This window comes from Podarcis filfolensis (assembly GCF_964270895.1).
Source record: "Podarcis filfolensis genome assembly, chromosome: 7".
NCBI classification, from domain to species: Eukaryota; Metazoa; Chordata; class Lepidosauria; order Squamata; family Lacertidae; genus Podarcis; species Podarcis filfolensis.
Genome location: NC_139603.1, coordinates 76,120,429 through 76,145,430, shown reverse-complemented (window position 1 = coordinate 76,145,430; position 25,002 = coordinate 76,120,429). Strand labels below are relative to the sequence as shown.

Sequence of the window (25,002 nt, the reverse complement as noted above, 5' to 3'; positions counted from 1 at the left end):
GGTTTCAGAGTTTTTAGGGGTTTTTGAATGTTTTATGTAGTTTTTCAATTTCATTGTTCTGTATGGGACAATGACAATAAAGATATCGTATATTGTATATTGTATAAACAGAAGCAGATAAAAATGAAGTCTTAATCGCTAACTTGCTGATGCTGTCTCGCAGACAAAAGTGATCAGTTCATCTTCAATCTTCTTAAAGGCATCAAAGTCGTCCACAAAGAAGACATGCCTGTCACTAGGCTTGCTGCCAATGTTAACCAGTTCTGAATAATCAGCATCTGCTACTCCAATGGCAAATATGCTGAACCCTAGGTTGGAGGGAGAAAAACACAAATAAAAAATTCTTCAGATGCAACAGCCGTTCTTCCTCTTGCGAATCTTTTAACTAAACGCAGTATGGAAAAATAAAACCAGTTTTCTCCATCGCACACCAGAAGGCACAAATTCACTTCTCCACCCCAATAAACATCACCAGATTACTCTTTCAGCACTTTCATAAAAGGACTCTCCCTTTAGCCAGCCAAGAAAAAGGAATTCTCTCCCTTCAACCAGCCAAGTTTATTTTAGGAACAGAAACTACGTAGTGTGTCCAACAGACAAAGAAGCACACAGATTAATTTCCCTTTTTTCTTTCAATAACGTATGACCTAATTCTAACACTTGCTTTGCCAACACACCAATCCTGCAAGTTAGTGTGTCTTGACCATTGTGCCAACACAATGCAACAGACTAGGGGCTTGAACCGTTGGTGCACTGAACCCACAATTTTATTTTATTTTTAGATTGGTGGATGCTAGTTTAATAGCCCATGCCCCAGATACAGAAACTACTGCATCAGAGAAGAGAAAGAGACCTGAGACTCCAATAATTGCAGCATCTTCTGCATTTTATCCCACACTAGCAAAAATCACTGACACAAATACGGTGAGAAAGCTCATTTGACTCTCTCTACCTGACTTTTATGAGAGCACCTATAAAAGTGACAGGTAGGTAGCCGTGTTGGTCTGCTGTAGTCGAAACAAAATTAAAAAATTCCTTCCAGTATCACCTTAGAGACCAACTAAGTTTGTCATTGGTATGAGCTTTCGTGTGCATGCACACTTCTTTAGATGCATGCACACCTATAAAAGTGGTTAATGGATGGTTGAAGAGTCTGCATATATCAGCAAAAGAGAAGCCCGAGAGAGAGAGAAGAAAGCAATTATGTGCCTTACAAATTACTTCCTTTTAAAACATACATCAAGCAAACCAATCACATGGAGCACTGCTTTGCCACTTGCTTTTAAATTTTGTATTTTAAGAAAGGCCTCCTGAGACAGTTAAGTTGGAACAGGTAATTCTTAAGAGAATGGCCATTTACCACCAATCATAGCTGTCAACGTTTCCCTTTTTTAAAGGGAAATTCTCTTGTTCCAAATAGGATTCCTCGCAAGAAAAGGGAAAAGTTGACAGCTATGCCACCAATATCAGAGGGAAGATGGGCAACAGAAGCCTATTGCATTCATGTCCTGCTTGGGGAGTGTGGCCCAATACAGGTGAGCTTTTCTTACATCCCTATCTTCTTACCGTCTAGCTGCATCTCTCTGGCGACTTTGTTGACATCATCCTGTGATCGCCCATCTGTGATCACTACCAAAACCTTTGGGATCCCCTTTCTGGTCCCTGAGTCAATAGTAAATAAGGCCTGTTGGGCATGTTTTATTGCCTTGCCTGAAAAGAAGAAAGATAAACAGTGCACCGAAGTGTATTTATTTAATTTCTATCTCAACTTTCTCCACAAAAAACATGGCCCCGACGACGCCCATTGTTGAAATCAGCAATGACAAAATCTACCTGCCAATCTAGCTCACCTGTTTTGGTATTTCCTCCCTTGTATGCTATGTGCTGGATGGCCTCCAGAAGTGTTTCTTTTGTTCGGTAGGCATTCAGTTTAAATTCTGTCCTGGGATCGTCACTGAACTGAGCAATGGCCACCTTCATAGGAAAAATACATCTCACTCATTTATGGCAGACACAGCAGGGGCAAGTGAGAGCTGGTTGGGATCCACACTCTCTCAGACACACTTACACACCTCAGGTAGCGGTAAATTTTGAAGTTTAGGAGCCTCATAATGAGAGCCACTACAGCGACACCTCCAAGGAGAGTCCCAAAATGAAGGCAGTTGTGTGGATCCATTATTACACAAACATCAAGGATCAGTAATATATAATACCATACATAGTTTCCTGTCAGTAAGCTCCACTTCCCTTAGTGGTGTTTACATCTGACTGCATAAGTTCAGCTTGTAGAACACACTGAGCTTTAAAAAAAGATCTTCAGCTAGTTGAAATGCAACCTTTAGCTTTGAATTTGCAAAGAAGCATCACCCTTTCAACTGCTGGCATGAAGCAGGTAGCCCATCAATGAAAAAGAAAGAAGTAACCAGCCTCTGCTTGACTATTTCTCTTGTTCCTTCTGTGCTAATCCATCACAAACAAACTTGAAAGCCTCATTATCAGTGCCAAAGCAAGGAGGGCATATCAGTTACCCTGGTACTCTGGCAGATGACATAACCAATCTTGGACACCAGGCTCCATTTTTCTCATGTGTCCACCTTTCTAAAGACCACCATCTAGTCAAAGAAGAATGGATCAGTGGCAAGTGGGAGATAAACTGAATGGGCGTTCACACTGAACCCTCCTCCTTTGAACAGAGGTGGCCAGTGTAGCTTACAGCTGCTCTCTATGATACTTTGCTCATCAACGCGTCTCACCGAATTCTGTGTAGAGAAAGGGGCTTAGTTCTCCTGATAGGAGCTATGTGAACACCTGCCATCTCCCAGTGGTGTTGAAGTCAGCTTGTGTGGCCCACTTTGAAGACCACAGCAAGCCTTCGAATTTCAGCAGACTTGCTCGGAAGTGTGCTATGCAAAAAATAACCTACGTCATAAACTTACAGGTGGGTGTGTTTGGAATTGAGGTGTTAGGGGAATTTCGGTAACACAGTGAGTCTCTGTACAGGAATTAATGACACTCTGGAATATAAATATTTACAGATCTAAAGAAAGAGCCCACCGCATGCTTTTCAAAAGCGTTCACCATAATATTGTATTTTCATTCATCCCATTCCAAGCCTCCTTTGAATTAAATGTTTGCTCACATTTTGAATCCTGCTAATTCTTTCTCACACTCACTCACTCACCTGAGTTCCATCAGGGCCAATCTTATCAAGAGCTCCAACAGTGCTGTACAGGAAGCCAATGATTTTGTTGAAATTGTCATCTCCGATACTCCATGAGCCATCCACCAAAAAGACAAGGTCAGCCTTCGCAGCTTTGCAAACTAAAGACATACAAAGTACTTTGGAATAAAAAAAGATAGCAGGTTTTCCATTCTAAAGTGATGCCTCTCCTCCCTGACATGTGTAAACCTGCCTATGGAACCCAATAAATGTTAGGATCTCACTGAGTAACCATGAGCTCTACCCTGGAGAATAATAATAAAAAAAAACAGCTTTCAAAACAGAAGAATCCTTAAGATAATCATTGCATCATTCACACCTGTTACTCTGCTACAGAAAGAGCTTACCTTCCTTTGCAGGAGGAATTGTAGGTTGTGGAGTGGTGGTTGAAGGAGTTGGTGGTGGTTGGGTTGGGAATGGCACTAGAAACAGAAAAAAAAGAACAGTAAGAGGAAGCTTGACTGTGTAAGCAGGTCAATTGTGAAAGCATTATTCAGATATTGGGAGAATGCAGGAAATGTGAATGTTTTGTTATATGCCCAGCTCATATTGTACTGAGCCCAGAATTTGGCTTGCTGAGAATCTCAGCTTTCATCTGTTTCAAAAGATGGTTGCAAGGATTTGCCTGAAATGGTTGCAAAGATTTGCCTGAAATCTGGAAGGCCTCACAGTCCATCTCCACGGGCAAAGTCTAAATGCATATAATTTCACTGATGAAAGAGAACTTGCGGTGCTCCTTCTGGTTCATCTTGCAGGGTTGGTGCAGTCTTTAGCACCACACAGGCATCTGAGTCAAGTTTAAGGTTATGAGTAAGGTGAGAGCAGTTTGATACTTACCCCCAACAATCAATACACATCCCTAAGGCAGAGGGTAGGAAATGGGAGTTTGGAGGGGGGATTTAATCAATATTAGATAAGCATAACATTAGACCCAAACACACATCTGTCTTCTTTGTCTCAAAGCCAGGCCAGGGCTGTACTGAAGCATTTTTCCTCTAGCCCAGAATCCCTGTGATCTGGAATCCCCCTGACATGGTGAAATACCATAGCTCAATATAGTAGAGTAACCTTTCTCAACCTTGGGTCCCCAGATGTAGTTGGACTACAACCCCCATCACCTGTAGCTTGCAGGACCCATGGTCAAGGATGATGGGAGTTGTAGTCCAACAACACATATGGACCCAAGGTTGAGAAAGGCTGTAGTAGAGCACATCTGCTTTGCATGTGCAGTGGTCCAAGGTTCAGTCCCTAGGTAGGAAAACCATGTCCCCCATCTGAAACCATGGACAGCTTCTGCCAGTCACTGTAGACAACACTCAGCCAGATGGATGGAAGAATGGACAGTCCTGGTAAAAGGCAGTTTCTGATGTCCGGTATTGGAACTGAAGGCTTGGGGTGTAACAGGGAAAAGATCCTGCTATGCTGATTAGGCAAAAGTCAAAAAGCCAAGTTCCTAGTGCCTATACCAGGCCTAGCCAATCCAGAGGCTACATGTGGCCTACCAATCACAGAGGTCAGTGATGCATCCTTCTGTGTCTGAAGAAGGCTCTGTCTTTGAGGCCTAGCCACGCAAATTCCCAGGTAGCCTATTAAGCTAGACTCTATCCTCAGGTCCTGAGGCACCTGCCTCCAGCCACGGAGTCCCTGGTGCAATTGTATCAGATAATGGTGCCAAGTTTAGCAAATCAGGTGTGAAGGAGGTCTTAGTGCCTATGTCTGATGACAGCAAAATGAACGGAATTCCACTTGGTATGTATACTTACAAGTGGTCTCCATTATGCTAACAGCAGGCCCCTCTATTTCTTGAAGCTGCGTATGGATGCTGATTTTGTATTCTGTACCAGGAATGAGTTCAAAGAAGCAATGCCTAGGAGTTCCTCCGCCAAGTAATGCTTCTTCCTGTGTCCCATCTGAAATTAGAAATGGAGCTGTTTAAAGATTAGGACTTTGGTCTAAAATAAAGGTAACACAATGAAGTGAAGCACAGTGAAGAAGAAGAAGAAGAAGAAGAAGAAGAAGAAGAAGAAGAAGGAGAAGAAGAAGGGGAGGAGGAGGAGGAGGAGGAGGAGGAGGAGGAGACACTTTGAGCTGGATTCTATTAGCTGGTAATGCTAAACCAAACTATGACTTTGCAAGAATGTGCAAGCGCACATGCTCCTGGAGAGAACGCAAAGCATGTTCTCCTTCATGGAGAGCACATGTTGCCAAGGGGTCTTACAAGACATCCCACTATTGCTGAACGGGTAAAGGTAGTTGGCCACCATTGTGATTGGGCTCCTCTTGTCGTTGGGGAGAATTTGATGTTGCCATTTTATGATTGACAGCCAAGAAGTTTTATATTCCCTGCGCGCAGCGTTGAGCTTCCTCTTTTCGCTGCGCGCATTGGATTACCTGCCCACCCTTCCTATATTTAGGGTTGTTTGCATTGACCTTGCTATGCCTGTCATGGGGTCGTCTGCTTTTGGGCAGGGGTCTGGTAGGAATATTGTCCATTTGGCTGATTGGCTGGTGCCATTTGGTTTTTGCCTCCTGCGTAGCAAATCGTCAGAACTTGTAAGGTTGATGTTAGGCATTGGTTTTTATGAATTGTTTGGTGGAGGGGCATGGATTGGCTGTGGCTGCCCCTCCAATGCTGCTGCTGCAAGGGTATTCCGTTAAAGGAATCCAGGGGCTTGCCATGCTTTTGTCCGAACCCCTGTCAAGGGGCTAGGGCCAAGCAAGAGCCCCTGGGAGCATTTGGGGAGAGGTGAGGCATGGTACCCAGCTCCATCTTTCTCCCCAAAATGTTTTCCCTTTCTGACTTTCACGGGCGTGCGAATGTCAGTCTGTCCCCGGGCGGGGACAGATAGTCTCACCCAATGCCTAAGCAACCACTCACATTTTCTGTATTTTAATAAAGTTGTGGCCAAAATTATGCCAAAAACCTTAAACAAAAATTCTGGGTGAATTGTGTTTTATTGGGGTGGTTTGGGGACCTCGACACGCAACTGCTTTTCTCGTTCTCCAGTCCTGCTGCCGCCGCACTGCTGTGAGCTAAGCCATGGTTTGACTTAACATTTTATCTGAACCTGGGACTATGGTTCGTTTCATTCCAGACAAACCAAGAGCCATAACCAAGGAGGACTGGGGGAGGAGTACATTCTTCACGATTTTTTCTCTGGGAATCCTCACGTTCCGTGCAAGGCGGGTCACTTTCATGAGAGTTAATCTTTGTTTAAGTTTCACTATAATATGGTAAGCGGATATTAATCATGTATCAAGCAACATAGTATATTAGTAGTTGACAGGTGTTATGGCATCACACTGATGCTATGTCCTTATGACTTACCAAGAGATGATTCAATCACAACCCTGTATGCTGTTGCATGTCTTTGAAGTTGCCACTGAGCACAGATACTTGTCATGCGGACTTGATAAGCACTCGGATTGGTCACTCCCAAGTACACTGAAATGGAGTACAGGGATAAGAAACATTCGTCATTTCTTTAGATGGAAAACCTACTTGTCATTGATTTAAAATTAGGGTTTTCTCACACTTGTCTGTCTTGTTTGTTATTAATATTGTTCTGTGCGTTTTCCTTTTATGTGGCTTAAACTTGAAGTAAGAACTTCATGCTGAAGAGCAAGCAAACACATTTCCTTTAGGAAAAGCGCAAAAGAAAAGTGGTTGAGTTCGATATTCTGTTCAAGGCTAAGTTACCAATGAAATATGGTCCATGGAGATTAGAAATTGGATAACAAGAAGTTGAGGTCTCTTACATGTTTTGGCTACACCAGCTAAAGCATCGCTGAATCCCGTGGAGTAGGAAGCAAATACTTTAACGCTGTATTCAGTTCCACTGAGCAAATTCAAAATAAGTATGGTGCTGATATCATCTCCCACAAACGTCTCCAGGGCTGGTCCAGGTTCTGCAAGAAGCGAGAGGAATATAAATGACTTAGGCAGGGAAACACAGCTTGAAGACACTGTGAAATTTCATTACTAGCTTCTGATCACATAAAACCATGCTCATTTTAAAATGAAATATTTTTCTAACCCACTTTATTCCAGTTTACAACACACACACACACACCCTCTGCTAGTTTCTTAAAGGCAATTCTTATTTGTCATGAGTGACTTGAGCATAAATAACCTTGGTCTCGTTGACAGTAGATAAGATGGTATACCTCTGTCTGGACTGCAGTTGGGAATTTGCATGACCGAACGCTCCCCCCTTATAAAAAATAAAAATCCCTGCATGCAGAAAGCTAGCACGTTAGGAAGAAGCGCTCTAGCCCAACATCTTCCTGAAATACTAGCTTTCTATGGCCAGGAATTCTTTTCCATGGACAGTCAGACTGAAAGTGGGATCTTCTCAGGTTGCAATTATTGTAACACAGGTTTCCCACCTTATCTTGTGAGAACATACCTAGGCGATTTGCATTCACACACCTGATTTCACATATTTACCCCACATTGAAATAAACTACATAAGCAACCATTTTAGACACTCACTGTTCACAGGTTTATATACAATCCTGTATCCCATTGTGGGAGATGGCGGGGCATCCCAGCTAATCCGCAAACGGTTGTACCATTCGTCAGAGATCCTGAGATTTTGAGGAGCAAACAGGGGCACTGCAAAATGAAAACGTATTACAAATGAAATGGTTCTCAGTACATCCTGGAGAATCAGCGCTTTCGTCAAAAAGGGACAGTTGCTTATATTACGACTTTTGCAGGAAGAGAAACCTTTGTACTCACGTGTTTTCCCTGGAGCTGACAGACTGACACCTTCCCCGTCAGAATAGATGGGGGTAACCATAACTTTATATTCAGTGTCTGAGAGCAAAGGCTGAAGAAGCAAACTGTTTTGCCTTGCAGGGACCATTACCTAGTCAGGGGAAACAAAACAAAAAGATCTATGATTAACTTCTGTGTTTTGCATCTGTTTCAGAGCTTCTTGAGCCACAGGACCACTTTAGGTGATTAAACCTCCTCAGCACCAGTGGACTAGGTTCTAGAAAAAGAAAAGGCATGTACATCCATGTACACTCTCCAACGTGAAAATGCCGATACTGTGTGGGTTTGTCATACATCCATCTCTTAGAAACAGATGGAGGCCATGACTTCTGAGTTTAACTGTGACACATGCAAGATTATTATGCACGAAGGCATGCATTCAGTGGTGCCCTGGGAAGGTCCTGAGCTTTCATTAAAAAAAAAAATTAAGTTGAGACTAGGCTGGATAGCTCATTTGGTTAGAGCGTGATGCTGATAACGCCAAGGTTGCAGGTTTGATATCTGTATGGGATAGCTGCATATTCCTGCATGATGACTAGATGATCCTGTGGGATGTGTTATTACTAGAGCAGTCAAGTACAACATTTTCATGTTGCCTAGAATGGACACCCAGGGGAACATGGCTCCAGACAGGGAGGACTTCCTGCCATATCTGCTTTGGAGCTTCCTCCCCCTGTGTGTGACCAGGTAGATGGATGTGACCCTAGCTGACCAGATAAAAGAGCTGGCCAAGCAACCATCTCTCTCTTGGCCTCTTTGCTTCTTGGACTCTTACTCTCCTGGCTCTTAGCCAGCACATGGCTCAACCTTCACATAGGATACAGCCCACGAGCAGCAAGTCTGAGATATAAGCTCAGACTTCTTTTCACTGTAACCACAAGATAAAGGCTGCCTTCAGATTACTGCTACAAACCGAATGCGAGTAAAACTTTATGTGTTGTGTTATTATTATTTTAAGAGGGAAATAAAAGGGGAAACTTGCCAGGAACAATCCAGGCTGGACAAGCCAGACTGGATTGCTCAATTAAAGGATTCTAACAAATCATCAAACTTGCTTCCAAATAAGTTGCAAAGGGAACGTGCTCTGCTGTTTATTTTATTTATTTATTTAACTTCTGCATTGCCCTATACCTGAAGGTCTCAGGGCAGTTCACATAAAATATTGAATACATAAAATCAAAACAAAAACAACAACCCAATAATCCCCCCCAAAAAAGGAGCCAGCATTTTTAAAAGGGTATAGGATATTGATGAAGTCAGGCAAAGGCCTGGTTAAAAAGGAACATTTTTGCCTGGCACCTAAAGGTGTATAATGAAGGCGCCAGGCGAAATTCCCTGGGGAGAGCATTCCACAGAGGGGGAGCCACTGCAGAGAAGGCCCGTTCTCATGTTACCACCCTCCAGACCTCTTGAGAAGGAGGCACACAAAGGAGGGCCTCAGAAGATCATCTCGGGGTCCAGGTAGATTTACTCACTAGTTTAAGTGAGGAGGGATAATATCAAAACAATATATCATCTATTACATTCCTTAACATTCCCACACTTCCAACTCTACAAGTTTACGATTCTGTGATTCTAGCCGTCCTAGAAAGAAAGCTATGGGGCTAAATGGGCAGGCAACTTCTAAGCATTTTATGTGATATATTATGGTGTGGCTACCTTATCTGTATTTCCTGAAAGGACAAATGCTATTTGTCCTTTAATTAGACAGCAGCAACAGCATCTCTGTGTTTGTATGTGTGTGTGTTGGTGTGTGATCTCCATAACCAGGATGTGCAGAACATGGCTGACTTCTTATGGTAAGCACAACATTGTCAACAGTGGTTGTCTCTCTGCTTTTGTGTTATCCCACACTCCCCATGGCAGCCATTTTGTGACTGGTGCCCCCATAACTCCCTCAAAACTGGAAATGTGCCCAATAGTCCATAAAGGTTGCCAGTTGTTGGCTCTGTGAATATGCTGGAAGGGCAGAATCAAAGGGAAAGGTAGAAGAGTTGAAAATGGGGCTCTGTGGAGATGGAGAGAATGTCCACAGATTTTAAAAGCTGAAGGGGTGGGGAGAGGGGAGACCAGAAGACGAGAAACAAGGTAAAGGAGTCTTGGAATATTGCTCCAAACAACCTTTATGTTGTGATCAAAGCAGGCAGTTTCAGTTGGAGTTGTTCAAAACCAGAGTTTTCAAACTGTCCCAGGAGAAAACAAGGGTTCCTTGGAAACTTATCAAGGGTACATAGATGGAAGAATAATTAATGACATATAAGCATATAAGTCTGAAGGGACGTGGGTGGTGCTGTGGGTTAAACCACAGAGCCTAGGACTTGCCGATCAGAAGGTCGGTGGTTCAAATCCCCGTGACAGAGTGAGCTCCCATTGCTCTGTCCCTGCTCCTGCCAACGTAGCAGTTCGAAAGCACAGCAAAGTGTAAGTAGATAAATAGGTACCGCTCCAGCGGGAAGGTAAACGGCATTTCCGTGCGCTGCTCTGGTTCGCCATGCTGGCCACATGACCCGGAAGCTGTATGCCGGCTCTCTCGGCCAATAAAGCAAGATGAGCGCTGCAACCCCAGAGTCGGTCACAACTGGACCTAATGGTCAGGGGTCCCTTTACCTTTAAGCATCCCTGAAATACAGCTTGCTCACCATTTACATGTACAGTGGTACCTTGAGTTACAGACGCCTCAGGTTACAAACACTTCAGGTTACAAACTCCGCTAACATGGAAGAGTTACCTCGAGTTGAGAACTTTGCCCCAGGATAAGAACGGAAATTGTGTGTCGGCGGCGCAGTGGCAGCAGCAAGAGGCCCCATTAGTGAAAGCACACCTCTAGTTAAGAACAGTTTCAGGTTAAAAATGGACCTCTGGAACGAACTAGTTTGTAACTAGAGGTACCACTGTAATCGGCAGACAAAGGGGAGTGCTTCAATGCATTTTGGGGGCCTATTCTGTGTTTCATGCAGGGGTGACAGTGAGGCTGAACAGGCACTGCCAGCATCCTGTGTCAACAGAGTGTGCACTTGTCTAGAACATGGCCCAGAATCCTTTGCAGTGTGCAAGAGATTCCATGGCAGACGCTCACTGGGTTTATTGGCCTTCAAGACGATATGGAATTGTTTGCTGAAGGTAGGACTCGGGGAGTTAAGAAAACTAACCGGCTGCTTTAAAAGGTTGCAAGAGCGCTAAGCGATATCATGTGTGACCGTCAAAGGGAAGAAAACAAAGCTCCAGCCTTCGTGACTTTATGGAACTGATTTTTGGTTCACGTCATTCATGAAAAGGCTTGGCAATGTGCAGCGTAACCACAGCAAAAGCCACAGAGGCTTGGCACAACTGGCCACATTGCACATCTGGAGAGCAGCAGCAGCACATTCTAGAACCAAACATGGAGCACGCATTGGTCTGAAGCCACACGTGACAGGAACAAATAGAAATTTCAGCTTTACAAAAATGGCAACTGTTGTCATAGAATCATAGAATAGAATCATAGAATCATAGAGTTGGAAGAGACCACAAGGGCCATCGAGTCCAACCCCCTGCCAAGCAGTAAACACCATCAGAGCACTCCTGACATATGGTTGTCAAGCCTCTGCTTAAAGACCTCCAAAGAAGGAGACTCCACCACACTCCTTGGCAGCAAATTCCACTGTCGAACAGCTCTTACTGTCAGGAAGTTCTTCCTAATGTTTAGGTGGAATCTTCTTTCTTGTAGTTTGGATCCATTGCTCCGTGTCCGCTTCTCTGGAGCAGCAGAAAACAACCTTTCTCCCTCCTCTATGTGACATCCTTTTATATATTTGAACATGGCTATCATATCACCCCTTAACCTCCTCTTCTCCAGGCTAAACATGCCCAGCTCCCTTAGCCGTTCCTCATAAGGCATCGTTTCCAGGCCTTTGACCATTTTGGTTGCCCTCCTCTGGACACGTTCCAGTTTGTCAGTGTCCTTCTTGAACTGTGGTGCCCAGAACTGGACACAGTACTCCAGGTGAGGTCTGACCAGAGCAGAATACAGTGGCACTATTACTTCCCTTGATCTAGATGCTATACTCCTATTGATGCAGCCCAGAATTGCATTGGCTTTTTTTAGCTGCCGCGTCACACTGTTGGCTCATGTCAAGTTTGTGGTCAACCAAGACTCCTAGATCCTTTTCACATGTACTGCTCTCAAGCCAGGCCATCCGTGAACAACGCATTTCTACTGTTTAAAAAAGCTGGACAGAAGATTCTCCACTGCAGGTAAGCAACCTTTGGACCTCCAGATCTTGTTGAACTCTGATCTCCCATCAGCCCATCAAGAACAGCCAATGGTCAGGCATGGTGGGAATTGTAATCCAACAACAACTGGCAGGCTACCGGTTCCTCAACTCCACTCCACAGCCAGCGCACAGAGATGCTAAATCAAGTCCAGGACTGCACCCCTTCAGACTGCAGCTGGGGTCTCGCATGATTAAATGCTGGTAATTATACAATATACCATTGTTTACACACTTCTCAAAAAAAGATTTTGGAAGTTTGAAGGTTTTTTTTTTTTTTACAGCCCAGGGAGAAGCACACATTGCTTTGACAGACTGCTTTTTATTATTATTTTAGAAATACGCTTTCTACCAAAGCCTCATAAAACCTAGAAGAAACTGAAACAAAAAGGGAGAGATCATCAATTAACACCCCCCCTTTTGATGTTTTTATTAACAAGAGCTTCTTACAAAATAGAGATCTGATTAAGACGGCAGTCTGCAAGAAGAAACATGAAGCACTATTCTAAGCACTGTATAATCCTATACAGTGGTATCTCGGGTTAAGTACTTAATTCGTTCTGGAGGTCCGTACTTAACATGAAACTGTTCTTAACCTGAAGCACCACTTTAGCTAATGGGGCCTCCCGCTGCCGCCACGCTGCCAAAGCACGATTTCTGTTCTCATCCTGAAGCAAAGTTCTTAACCCGAGGTACTATTTCTGGGTTAGCGGAGTCTGTAACCTGAAGCGTATGTAACCTGAAGCGTCTGTAACCCAAGGTACCAGTGTATATCTGCAAATGTCTGACAAGAACCTCATCAGAGCACAACAGGCTAGCAAACAAAGCAGAGAGATCAAATTGCATGGTGGGTCAAGGTGGGAGAGGAAAAACTCACATTTCACGGTTGGAATTGTGGAATTGTAGAGTTGGAATGGACCATGAAGGTCATTTAGTCCAACCCCCTGCAATATAGGAATCTTTTGCCCGACGTGGGGCTCCAACCAATGACCCTGAGATTAAGAATCTAATTACCAACTGAGCTGTACTCACACAACATAATAATAATAATAATAATAATAATAATAATAATAATAATAATAATAATTTATTATTTATACCCCACCCATCTGGCTGGGTTTCTCCAGCCACTCTGGGCGGCTTCCAACAGAATATTAAAATACAATAACCTATTAAACATTAAAAGCTTCCCTAAATAGGGCTGCCATCAGATGTCTTCTAAAAGTCAGATAGTTGTTTATGTCATTGACATCTGATGGGAGGGTGTTCCACAGGGCGGGCGCCACTACTGAGAAGGCCCTCTGCCTGGTTCCCTGTAACTTGGCTTCTCACAACGAGGGAACCGCCAGAAGGCCCTCGGCACTGGACCTCAGAATAAACCATTTGCTCTGTTTTTACAAAAGGAGAAGCATTTTTAGTTGTTCCCGGAGAGACAAAAAGATGTCATCAGCCTTACAGGTAGGTAATGTAAGAAATTCCAGAGATCTCTCTTGCGATCCTCTAGGCCTGGAACTCACTCCCTGATCCTGTACTTGTTCTCTTCACTCAAATCCCTTCTTAAAAACCCACCTTTCCATGAGAACTTTGGTTTCACCCATTAATCAATATCCCAAATGCAACAGAGACCCCCTTCTGCAATCTGCATTTAAAGCAGAATCATACCACTTGGAACATTCATGGCAACCTCCGAAAGAATCCTGGGAACTGGAATTTCTTAAGTGTGGTGATAGTTGTTAGGAGACATTGAAGTTCCCTGGGAAGAGGGATCTGTTGCTAAACCACTCTGAGAACTGTAGGTCTGTGGAGGGGAGTAGAAAGTAGCTCTCAGCACCTTTAACAAACCACAGTTCCCAAGATTCTTTGGGGGAAGCCATGACTGTTTAAAGTGGCATTTGAGGAGGGATGCTGGTGGCGCTGTGGACTAAAGTTTGGTGGCGCTGTAGACTATTAAGTTTGTAAAAATATTATAATATGTGAAATGTAAGGATCTTGTGGAAGCAATCCTATACACAAGAAGCTGCCACAAAGCAAGCAGGACTACGTTAAAAGTTCCTTGGGAAGAAGGATTGATTGCTAAACCCTTCTGGGAATTGTGGGTCTCTGAGAGGAACAGGGATCTCCTAACATCTTGCCGCAGCCTTAACAAACTAGTTTCCAGGATACTTTGGGGGAGAAGCCATGACTGCTCAATCTGATATGATACCCCTTTAAATGTATAGTACAGATAAGCAAGCATTGCTTCAAGTCAAAGCCACTACACTATTAAAAGCCAAGCATCTATGCCAGCAGGGACTCAGGTGGCGCTGTGGGTTAAACCACAGAGCCTAGGACTTGCCGATCGGAAGGTCGGCAGTTCGAATCCCTGCGACGGGGTGAGCTCCCGTTGCTCGGTCCCTGCTCCTGCCAACCTAGCAGTTCGAAAGCACGTCAAAGTGCAAGTGGATAAATAGGTACTGCTCTGGCGGGAAGGTAAACGGCGTTTCCGTGTGCAAATTTTGTTTCGCCAGAAGCGGCTTAGTCATGCTGGCCACATGACCCCAAAAAACTGTCTGCGGACAAATGTCGGCTCTCTCGGCCAGTAAAGCGAGATGAGCGCCGCAACCCCAGAGTCGTTCGCAACTGGACTTAACTGTCAGGGGTCCTTTACCTTTACCTTTTATACTGCTTTGAGTGCATAGTGCATGCGAGCCCCAAATTTAACTGTACTTGCTCTCCTTCGTCCCTTGCTATCCTGGCAATTTTTTGCTGCTTCGTCCCTTGCTATCCTGCCAATTTTTCGCTGCTGAAACTGCAAAATAATACATGCACTGATGACATTATAAGCATGCAAGTATCTATAAACTCACAAGCCACACAAGCATAATTATGTGTGAGGTATATCTCAGGGTGTCTGCTAGCATTTAGCCATTGTAGGGTAAGTCATTTGCCTCCTTGTTATGAAAACTAAGACTCCAAGCTGAGCCACACAGAAAAGTCATACCAACCGTTCTTACCGCTTCCTCACCCCGATCCCCGTCTGCAGTGAGGTACGTCACCCTGAACTGACGAACATTGTAGTCCGAAATGTCCCATTTGACTCTCAAGCTTGAGGTAGTTTCGTCGTCTATGACAAGATTTCTTATTCCTGTTCGAAAGACTGAAATGATATCAAACATGCGTTTGTTTTCAAAATCTTTTTGAAAAACTGAATTTTATTAATATCACAGAGAGTTGTGGGCCACACAATACCATAGTTGTCTAGCTCACGGAGATACAACAGTAAAATAAAATAATTAAGAAACATTATAAAACCATCGCAGTGCAAACATTTCCATATAACAGGTAGGGTACAGATTCAGGTTTTAAGATCACAGGTTCTAAAAATGTAAGTGGATAATGAGGTAACCCCTGGGACCAAAAAAATCCATAAAATCCTCTCTGAGGAGACGTTTCCATAAGTGGGGTGCCACCACCAATAAGACTTTCTCCCTAAGATCGGCCACACTTCACTTGCAGGGCCTCTGAAGAGAATTTTAAGTTAGAGGCGGGGATGTGTGAGGAAAATTCACATTCTGAAAATCTGTTTGAGACATATTGGCATGCTTTCCTTTCCTTTTCGTTTCCTTTTTACTTTTGCCAAAAAACAAACAGGCCCAATAAAATTGCGGACAAAAATCAGCTGTACAAATATTTACGATATTTTTCATCTTCTAAATTAAAAAAAGTAATTTGTACCTGCTGTTGTAGGCCGGAAAGTTGTGGTACTAGTCGTGGTTATGGTGGTCATTTCAGTAGTTGTTACTTCAACTGGAAAAAAACAGCACGATATGGAACCTTTCACGCGAAACATCATTTTAGCAATCACATCTTCAAGCCAGTCACATACATTCATCTACTGGCTGTGGAAATATGGGAACATTTTAGTGAATTCAACAGTCTCGCAGGCACTTATACATTAATACTGCAATTTTAAATGTGTAAACCCTTTTTCTTTTCTTTTTTTTAAGAAAAGCAGCTTCAGGAGAGAGAAATTTGAAAAAGAGAAGCACTGAGGAGGAGGAGGAGTGTTTAAGCTTTGCCCTGTCTGCAGTTTCTCTACTCCAAATTCTACCACCCACAACACTTTTTCTCCTGTAGCAAATACACATTATTAATCCAGCAGAAGTTGGGTAGATTTGGGGAAAGTTGCAAACTGGAAGAAATTAAGCAACATACACAACCACAGCTTCTCCACTCCAAACTTCCCGCTTTTTAAACCTGTGACAGGGCTTCCTTCCACACATCCCAGATATTTTGGAAGAGAGGATGGGTTAAATTATTAATAGATTGATAATGCCGTTATTTAACATGAGACGATGCTTGATACATATCCTGGCATACCAGAGGTCAATTTTGAATGCCCAAACTTTTCTTGGAATGCATAGGAACATAGGAAGCTGTCTTTATACTCAGTCAGACCATTGATCCCTATTGCTCCGTACTGTCTAAACTGACTGGCAGCCCCTCTCCAGGTTTTCAGGCAGAAGCTCCTCCCAACCTTGCCTGGAGATGCTGGGGATTGAACCCAGGACCTTCTGAGTGTAAGTCGGATGCTCTACCACTGAGCTACGGAACTTCCCTAAGTGGAGAAAGAGGGAATTGCCCTTGAGAAGGCGCCAAGTGACTGCAAAGAGTCATCTTCACCCACCCACCACTCTGTGTATCAGGGAATTGTGGAATTGTGTTTTTGCAGCTCACAGGGCAGTGTTCCCAGACAGACATCTCCCTTTCTAGAAATTAAGCCCCTGGGGAGTGAGGGGGAAAGGAGGGGAAGAGAAGGTTGCAATGTTTTTTCCTGTCGTACGTGTGGTCCCAAGGACAGCAATGACGTCGCTTTCGCTTTCGTCGTCAAAGATGGCCACCAAGGACACCTCATACTCTGTACTTGGCAGGAGGCCTTCGATCTCGTATGTGTCCACCTCTCCGCTGAGGACGATCTGAAGGAGACAGAACAGCAGATAGAAAGACATACAATGGTATCTCAGGTTAAGAACTTAATTTGTTCTGGAGGTCCGTACTTAAGCTGAAACTGTTCTTAACCTGAGGTGCCACTTTAGCTAATGGGGCCTCCCACTGCTGCCGTGCAATTTCTGTTCTCATCCTGAAGTAAAGTTCTTTACCAGAGGTACTATTTCTGGGTTAGTGGAGTCTGTAACCTGAAGCGTCTGTAACCTGAAGCGTCTGTAACCCGAGTTACTACTGTATCATCCGTCTTGGCTACTCAGTGGGATTTGTTACTCATACATAAAACTCTGGTACCTGCAATAACATGCTGTGGTGGGGATTGCTCATTTGTCATGCCCATTTCCAGAATACTCCATTCCATTTCCTCGCCTTCTCCCTCCTCCAGTTTTCCATCCACATCCCCACTCCTAAAAAAGTCTGAATACCATGGCCACTGAATATGCTCAGTCCTCACCAAGCTCTTTTTGGGTTTGCCCCCTCCTTCGAGTTGTCCCCCACCCCATCATTGGCTCCCAGGACGATTCCGAGCACAATTCAAAGTGCTGGTGTTGACTTTTAAAGCCCTAAATGGCCTCAGCCCTGTATACATGAAGGAACATCACCACCCTCATCGTTCAGTCTGGACACTGAGGTCCAGCTCCGAGGACATTCTGGCGGTTCACTGAGAAAAGTGAGCTTACAAGGAACCAGGCAGAGGGCCTTCTCGGTAGTGGTGCCTGCCCTGTGGAACGCCCTCCCATCAGATGTCAAGGAAATAAACAACTATCTGACTTTTAGAAGACATATGAAGGCAGCCCTGTTTAGGGAAGTTTTTAATGTTTGAAGTTTTATTCTGTTTTTAATGTTCCGTTGAAAGCCGCCCAGGGTGGCTGGGGAAACCCAGTCAGATGGGCGGGGTATAAAAAATAAATTAACATTAAATATTAATATTAAAGGGGGTTTTTTTTGTACTTCTGCAAATCTTGCGTTTCCCCCGAGCCTGCTCATAGTTCTCTCTTGTGCATGGATGTTGTTGTTTTGGCCAAAAGAGAAAGGACCAGTACAGTCGTACCTTGGAAGTTGAATGGAATCTGTTCTGGAAGTCCGTTCAACTTCCAGAACGTTCGAAAACCAAAACACAGCTTCTGATTGGCTGCAGGAAGATCCTGCAGCCAATCGGAAGCCACAGAAGCCCCGCTGGGCGTCCAGCTTCCAAAACATTCGAAAATGAAAGCAGAGCTTCTGATTGGTGACAGGAAGCTCCTGCCACCAATCAGAAGCCGCAGAAGCCCCGTCACACGTTCGGCTTCTCAAATAATGTTCAAAAACCAGAACAGTCACTTCTGGGTTTCGATCATTTGGGAGCCAAAACATTTGAGAACTAAGCTCTTCGAAAACCAAGGTACGGCTGTACTTGGAGCATGAGCTTGCTGTTAATATACAGGATACCATACGAGAGGTAAGAACAGTCACCTCTTCGGCTTCTTCCCCACCCAGAGGAATCCATGCCAGTCGAAGAAGGGCAACGTCTGAGGATGGCAGCTTCCAGCTGACTGTAAAGCTATCTGTGGATACTTCGTTTATTTCCAGATACTGTGGAGATGGAACTTTTTCTGCAAGAGAGTATCACATCGGAAAGAAAACCTGTTATAAGGATCACTGAGATGATTGAAGAGAAGCACTATGAAAGCTCTCCAAGACACCCTATAAACATGGTAGAATTAATTGGGCTGTATTTGTTCCATTTCCAAAAACTAGAGCAACCAAGGAGAGGAGGACAGAATCCCATGGAGTGATTTTCAGTTCAGTTCTTTGGCACAGGCGATTGCTTAGCCTTAAGAGGTTCAAATTTGACTGAATTGTGTTTTTTTCGCGGTTGAGAACACCCCAATACAACTGAAATGCTGGAAAGAAACTTTTCTTAAAGGAATTCTGAGGGGTTTGCTTCATCTACATAATTTATTCAGCAAACTGGCAAAACCCAACTTGCCTCCCAGCTATCCAATATTTAAATACCCCTCTTTCTTTCTGTAGCCACCATTAGAAGATATCGGACAAAAATGCCTATTTGCATTTCTTTTAATTTCAAGTTTCTAACTGTCGATCGAATGAAAAGTCGAGGGGTTATTACGTTCCTTTTTCCTTAAAAAAAATAAAATCGCAGTGTGAGACTGTTGCAATTACTTTTCTCTCCGGAAAAGCAAAGGAATATTACGGTTGTGCTTGGATAGGTTTCAGAAATGCAGCCAAGACTTACTGGTGGTGAAGCTGCCAGTGAGTGCCTCAGACTGCCCTTCGTCATAGAGGGAGAAAATAGCAACAGTATATTCAGTGAGGGATGTCAGGCTCTGCAGAGTGTGTGTTGAAACACGGCCAACCTCTTCCTGCAAAATAAAAGGAGTGCCGTCAATCAGAAACCATGTGGAGAGTCTCAAGGCAAAACTCAGCTGGCTTGCACCGTCTACATCAGGATGCAAAAGGCAGGCTTGTATTGAACTGTGTGAGTTTCCTAACAGCTGAAGAAAGCCTTCTGGGCACCAGAATGTACCCTTCAGTGGTTTGGCAAAAGCCTCGTCTTACAGCAAGAAACGGATGGCTTCCTCTCCCCTCCTTCAGCTACAGGGGAGAAAAAGGGAAAGCTATACCTCTCTCCTGTTTACTGTCATAAAATACCAGATCCTGCTGCTGAAATGGACCACCAGGGCTTGGAAGGAAGGGAGAGCACCTGTACGACATGTGTTTTTAAAAGAAACAAACCGCAAAATGGCGCTTCTGTTTCAAGAGCCGTGCAGTTGCTCCTTAGCTGCCTTTGGAAAGGTTCGCCCTACCTTCCACTCACAGGGCTGGTAGCAAGGAAGAGGAAAATCTGGCATCAACGCTAACAGAAAATAAAGAAGGACTCAGGGAGCAAGGGTGGAATCCAGGTTATGTACGTTTTTCAAAGCCTTGAAACACATTTATCAAACAAATTGCAAATTTAGGCAGGGGTTATGTTCCTGGGCACCATGCGCAAACGTAAAATTGCATATGGGGGGGGGCTTCTAAAAAGCTTGTAAACACCATCCAATTGGTCCCTCCAAACCTCCTATCTCAAACTCTAACTCTCCACAGTCCTCAAAGTTCAGTGCAAAGGATTGTGGAATTGCTGTTAAAAATACTCCTGAGATTGCTAGCTGTTTTCCTGATCTTTCCGAGTCATTTTTGCAGTTTTTTCCTCTCTTTTCGAGTCAATTTTGCCCCTTTTGCAGCTTTTTGCTGTTTAAATTGATTTATTTAAATATTTCATGGCGTCTTCTGAGTTTCTAGAAGGTTATCTTGTGAGTGGCATCCCTCTAGGCAGAGAGCTTTCTGTAGGTCTTTGAAGTAGTTCTTTACCCAAAGAGAAGTACTAAATTTAATTACGATATCAGTAACTGGCAGATTGCAAACAGGATATAGGTATTTCATAATACATTTGCTCCTTAAAAAACACAAAACCTGTTTCTAAAAATTTGCTTACCTCATTGGTTTCTGTTCCATCCGTTTTGACATACATAATCCGATAGCCTTTCACCTTTTTAGAAGCAGGATCCCATGTTACCTTTGCTGAATTGTGTCCCACATTTGAAAACATCAAGTTCTGTGGTGGGCTTAAAGGTACTGCAGAAGGTGGAGGGAAGTTCAAATTACAAACTATTTTTAAAAATAAAAAAAAAATCTATATCTCTTAAACATGTAGAAAGAAAAAACACATTGAAAAGAAAACATGAACTTCATATGCTTGAATTCAAGCTGAATTAGTCCCAATGACTTCAATGGAAGTCAGCAATCATTCCAACAGCTGGTATGTAATCAGCCCCTGGAAATGTTGTCAAAATGTGCAAGTTGTATGCTTTTTTCTTCCCGTGTAACAAAGTGCATACATGCCATATAACACATTTTTCCATGTATAAGACTAGGTTTTTTTCATTTAAAAAATATGTTTAAAATTGGGGATCATATTATACACGGATACAATCTCCTCCCATTTTCTTAATTTGGAGTCCCCCAAAACAGGGGGCATATTATACACAGGGGCGTGTTATACATGGGAGAATACAGTATGCTATTTTTTTCTGCGTTGAGGGTTATTTACTTGTTTTCATCAGAGGGAATCCAAACATACAAATCCCTCTTTCCCTGGCAGTCTAAAGCAGAACTGTCCAGGTAGAGTTTTTAGTGTGGTTTATGTACACCAACACTTACTCAGTGGCCCTCTCGACCAAAATTATGGCTCTGTGTCTGCCACATCCCTCTTCTCATGGAGAAAAATGCATCTAGAATTCAATAGAGCAAGGAGAGGAAACCAGAAACTCTCCAAACTGTTTGGACTACAGCCCCCATAATCTCTGGCTGCAAACACAGCATACATGTTCCACAGGGCGGGTGCCACTACCGAGAAGGCCCCCTGCCTGGTTCCCTGTAACTTGGCTTTTCGCCATCATACATGACTCCCCCCAAAGAATCCTGGGAACTGTAGTTGGTCCAAGGTACTGGAAGCTGCAATTCTGTAAGGACTAAACCACAGTTCTCAAGATTATTTGGGAGAAGTCATGTGCTTTAAATGGTATGATGTGTAGGTACCCTTAGAATTCTGGATGAGAGCTGGAGTCCAGCAATATCCTGAGGACCACAGTTTCTCCCATCCTTGCTATAGTGAAGAAAGCAGTTGCAAGTAATTATGAGCAAAAACAACAACAACCCAGTCAGCTGTGAAAGGATGTAGCACTGTATTACCCCTCAGAAAAAAACCACAGTCTCACAAGGCTGTATTATTTACATTTTTTAACTTCTTTTCCTTGCACACATTTGTAACGTTGCATGCAACTCGTTCTCTGATTTCATGACTACATGTTTACTAGCATAACCTGTTTTGAATGAAAAAGTCTGGATCCTTTCATAACACAACAGAAAAACGTGCCAGCTGAGAAACTTCTGGCTTTAGATACAATTTTCTAGGAAAATGTTCAGCGCAAGCCACGCGAAAATGAAAACACTGGTTTGGCATGAAATCAAAGAGACGGCACGTGAGATATTTCCGCTGGAACTGTGCCTTGCATGTAACACACATGTAATGACAAGGTTAAACCACAGAGCCTAGGACTTGCCGATCAGAAGGCCAGCGGTTCAAATCCCCGCGACGGGGTGAGCTCCCGTTGCTCGGTCCCTGCTCTTGCCCACCTAGCAGTTCGAAAGCACGTCAAAGTGCAAGTAGATAAATAGGTACCACTCCGGCGCTGCTCTGGTTCACCAGAAGCGGCTTAGTCATGCTGGTCACATGACCCGGAAGCTGTACGCCAGCTCCCTCAGCCAATAAAGACTGGACCTAATGGTCAGGGGTCCCTATACCTTTAATGACAAGGACCTAAGGAGTTTCACATGAACCTCTCCCATGAATTGAAAGAGTACATGATGGGGATCGGGGGCCTGAGTGGTCTAGCCAGGACTATTAGGCAAATTGAAACGACTGCCTCAGGCAGCGGATGCTGAGAGGAAGAAGCAATCACTTTAAAGGCCCCTGACCATTCCTTTGTGATGGAAGACAGAGAAATGTATGGTACCCAGCTTGCCTAGCCACTCCAGACTGTCATGTTTGTTTCAGGTGCAGTGATGTAAGAAGAACTACTAGTCCAATTGGCTTCTTTATATGGAATGGGGAGGGGAGAACGGCTGCCAATCAGTCCAGAGAATACTGAGTTAGATGGACGAATGATGTGACTCAGCATAAGGCAGGTCTCTGTGTTCCAGCACGGGGGGCCAAAGAAAATATTTTCATGGAGGGTAAAATTAATATAATAGTAATAATATTTTATTTATTTATACCCCGCCCTTCCCGGTTCAGGAAACCAGGCTCAGGGCGGCTAACAAATTTAAAATTGATGCAACAAAAAACAGCATAAAATACAGTATAAAACGTGAATAACAATAAATTCAGAATTCAAAAATCAATTTAGGGGGGAAATCCATCCAATAAACATTAGATGATCACCAGGACTAGCTGGCTAAATTAGTCCTATTTGGGCCAGCAAGGAGACCCGGGGAGAATTAGCTGTGGGATCCCAGAACGGGTAATCTTCATAAAAAGGGGAGTGGGAGAGAAGGAAGGGGAAGAAAAGATCAGGCTAAGTTCAAATTGAAAGCCAGGCGGAATAGCTCTGTCTTACAGGCCCTGCAGAAGGAAGTTAAAACCTGCAGGGCCCTGGCCCTGGTGGAGGATAAATTAGCAGGACAATGCTCTTCAATATCTTAAAACCAAATACAAACAAAAAGAAGAAGCAATGCATTGTGGTTACTTTGTTCTACTCCACGGGTGTCAAACACAAGGCCCGCGGGCTGAATCCGGCCCGCCAGACCTCGTCATGTGGCCCGTGTAGCCGCCGCCGGCCGCCAGCCTTCACCTTTTATTCTCGCTTTTTTTTTTTTGACACAAGAAAGCCGCCTCTTCAGCGCATGCGCGGCACCCTACAAGCCAGAGAACGTCTGCCCTCTAGCGGCGCCGGCCGTTCTACACAGGAAATCTCCACTTTACATGCATTCAGGAAACCTCCACTTGTTTTTATATTGAGTGCATGCAGATACAAGCGGCCCTTTGAGGGTGACCAAACTGCTGATGCGGCCCCCGATGAATTTGAGTTCTACTCCATCATAACCAGATATTTTGGTGGTTCTGGGGGATATTCATAGATGGTGCCCACCTGCCTTCCCTAAACAATGCCTGTGGGAATGAATATTCTATGCCAGAAATTCATTTTCAAACACGCAAACCTCTCCTAGAGTTTTGCTCCTGGAGCACTGAATCACCTACATGTTGTTTCTTGTCCTGTAAGCGGGTCACTGGCTTCCTCCCCAAACATGGCGTAAACTGTGACCGTGTATTCTGTGTTGGGTAGAAGACCCTCCAGTTCGATGTCTGTTGAGCTTTCTCCAATTTTCATCTGTGGATGAAACAAAGGGACGGTTCATCATATATAAGGAAGCAGCATAAAAAGGGGAGAAGGAAGGCCTTATTCCCCAAGGGGAGGGGAGAACCCTTATTTATTTAGTCAATTCCGGGTGCTTGAAAGTCTCCTCTGCCAAGCCAAGTAAGGAGAGTGTAGAATCACAGATCCAGAACTCTTGGGAGACAAATGGCAACTGGACAGAGGTGTGTTATGGGGAAAACGTTAAACACCCCTTTGTCTGCCACTTCCCCTCATAAATCACTGCCTCCTGGTACAGTTTTGCAGAGGAGAAGCAGCAACTGAGGTTTGAATATATGAAATTGAGGAAGAACATGCAAGGCCAGCCTTGCGATGCATGAGAGTGAAGAAATCTGCCTCAGGAAGCAGTACCAAGATGGAGAAAGAGACAGGGGAAGGTGGGAACCGGTGTCTTGATGGCACAACAAGACTTTTGAAAGTGTTGGCTTTATCCAGAGGTGGGAGTACCATTTGGGATCTGGTCTTGAGTCAGAACCAGGTACATGTTGTACTGCCCACAGAGACACAGTACAATGGTTCGTTTTAAGGACTAGAAATAACCACCCAGTATACAGGGGACACGGGTGGCGCTGCGGGTTAAACAACAGAGCCTAGGACTTGCCAATCAGAAGGTCAGCGGTTTGAATCCCTGCGACGGGGTGAGCTCCCGTTGCTCGGTCCCAGCTCCCAGCTCCTGCCAACCTAGCAGTTCAAAAGCACGTCAAAGTGCAAGTAGATAAACAGGTACCGCTCCAGCGGGAAGGTAAACAGCATTTCCGTGCGCTGCTCTGGTTCGCCAGAAGCGGCTTA

General features: G+C 44.1%; 1 protein-coding gene across 6 annotated transcripts in view; it reads right to left on the bottom strand.

Moving 5' to 3' along the window:
• Nucleotides 1-25,002, bottom strand: part of COL14A1 (collagen type XIV alpha 1 chain) — a 150,593-nt gene that overhangs the window by 57,704 nt on the left and 67,887 nt on the right. For 3 of the 6 annotated variants that reach the window (XM_083621799.1, XM_083621797.1, XM_083621802.1), the window contains 17 exons: nt 24,039-24,168; nt 20,715-20,854; nt 19,473-19,599; nt 18,689-18,828; nt 17,076-17,208; nt 15,968-16,039; nt 15,238-15,389; nt 7,965-8,094; nt 7,716-7,838; nt 6,980-7,129; nt 6,549-6,665; nt 4,984-5,130; nt 3,568-3,642; nt 3,182-3,321; nt 1,851-1,974; nt 1,567-1,710; nt 144-308 (listed from right to left, as the gene is read on the bottom strand). In XM_083621799.1, coding sequence (XP_083477925.1) covers nt 144-308; nt 1,567-1,710; nt 1,851-1,974; nt 3,182-3,321; nt 3,568-3,642; nt 4,984-5,130; nt 6,549-6,665; nt 6,980-7,129; nt 7,716-7,838; nt 7,965-8,094; nt 15,238-15,389; nt 15,968-16,039; nt 17,076-17,208; nt 18,689-18,828; nt 19,473-19,599; nt 20,715-20,854; nt 24,039-24,168 — 2,209 coding nt within the window. The remainder of the gene's footprint in view (nt 1-143; nt 309-1,566; nt 1,711-1,850; nt 1,975-3,181; nt 3,322-3,567; nt 3,643-4,983; nt 5,131-6,548; nt 6,666-6,979; nt 7,130-7,715; nt 7,839-7,964; nt 8,095-15,237; nt 15,390-15,967; nt 16,040-17,075; nt 17,209-18,688; nt 18,829-19,472; nt 19,600-20,714; nt 20,855-24,038; nt 24,169-25,002) is intronic. The other 3 variants (XM_083621800.1, XM_083621801.1, XM_083621798.1) reach the window with 1 other exon arrangement.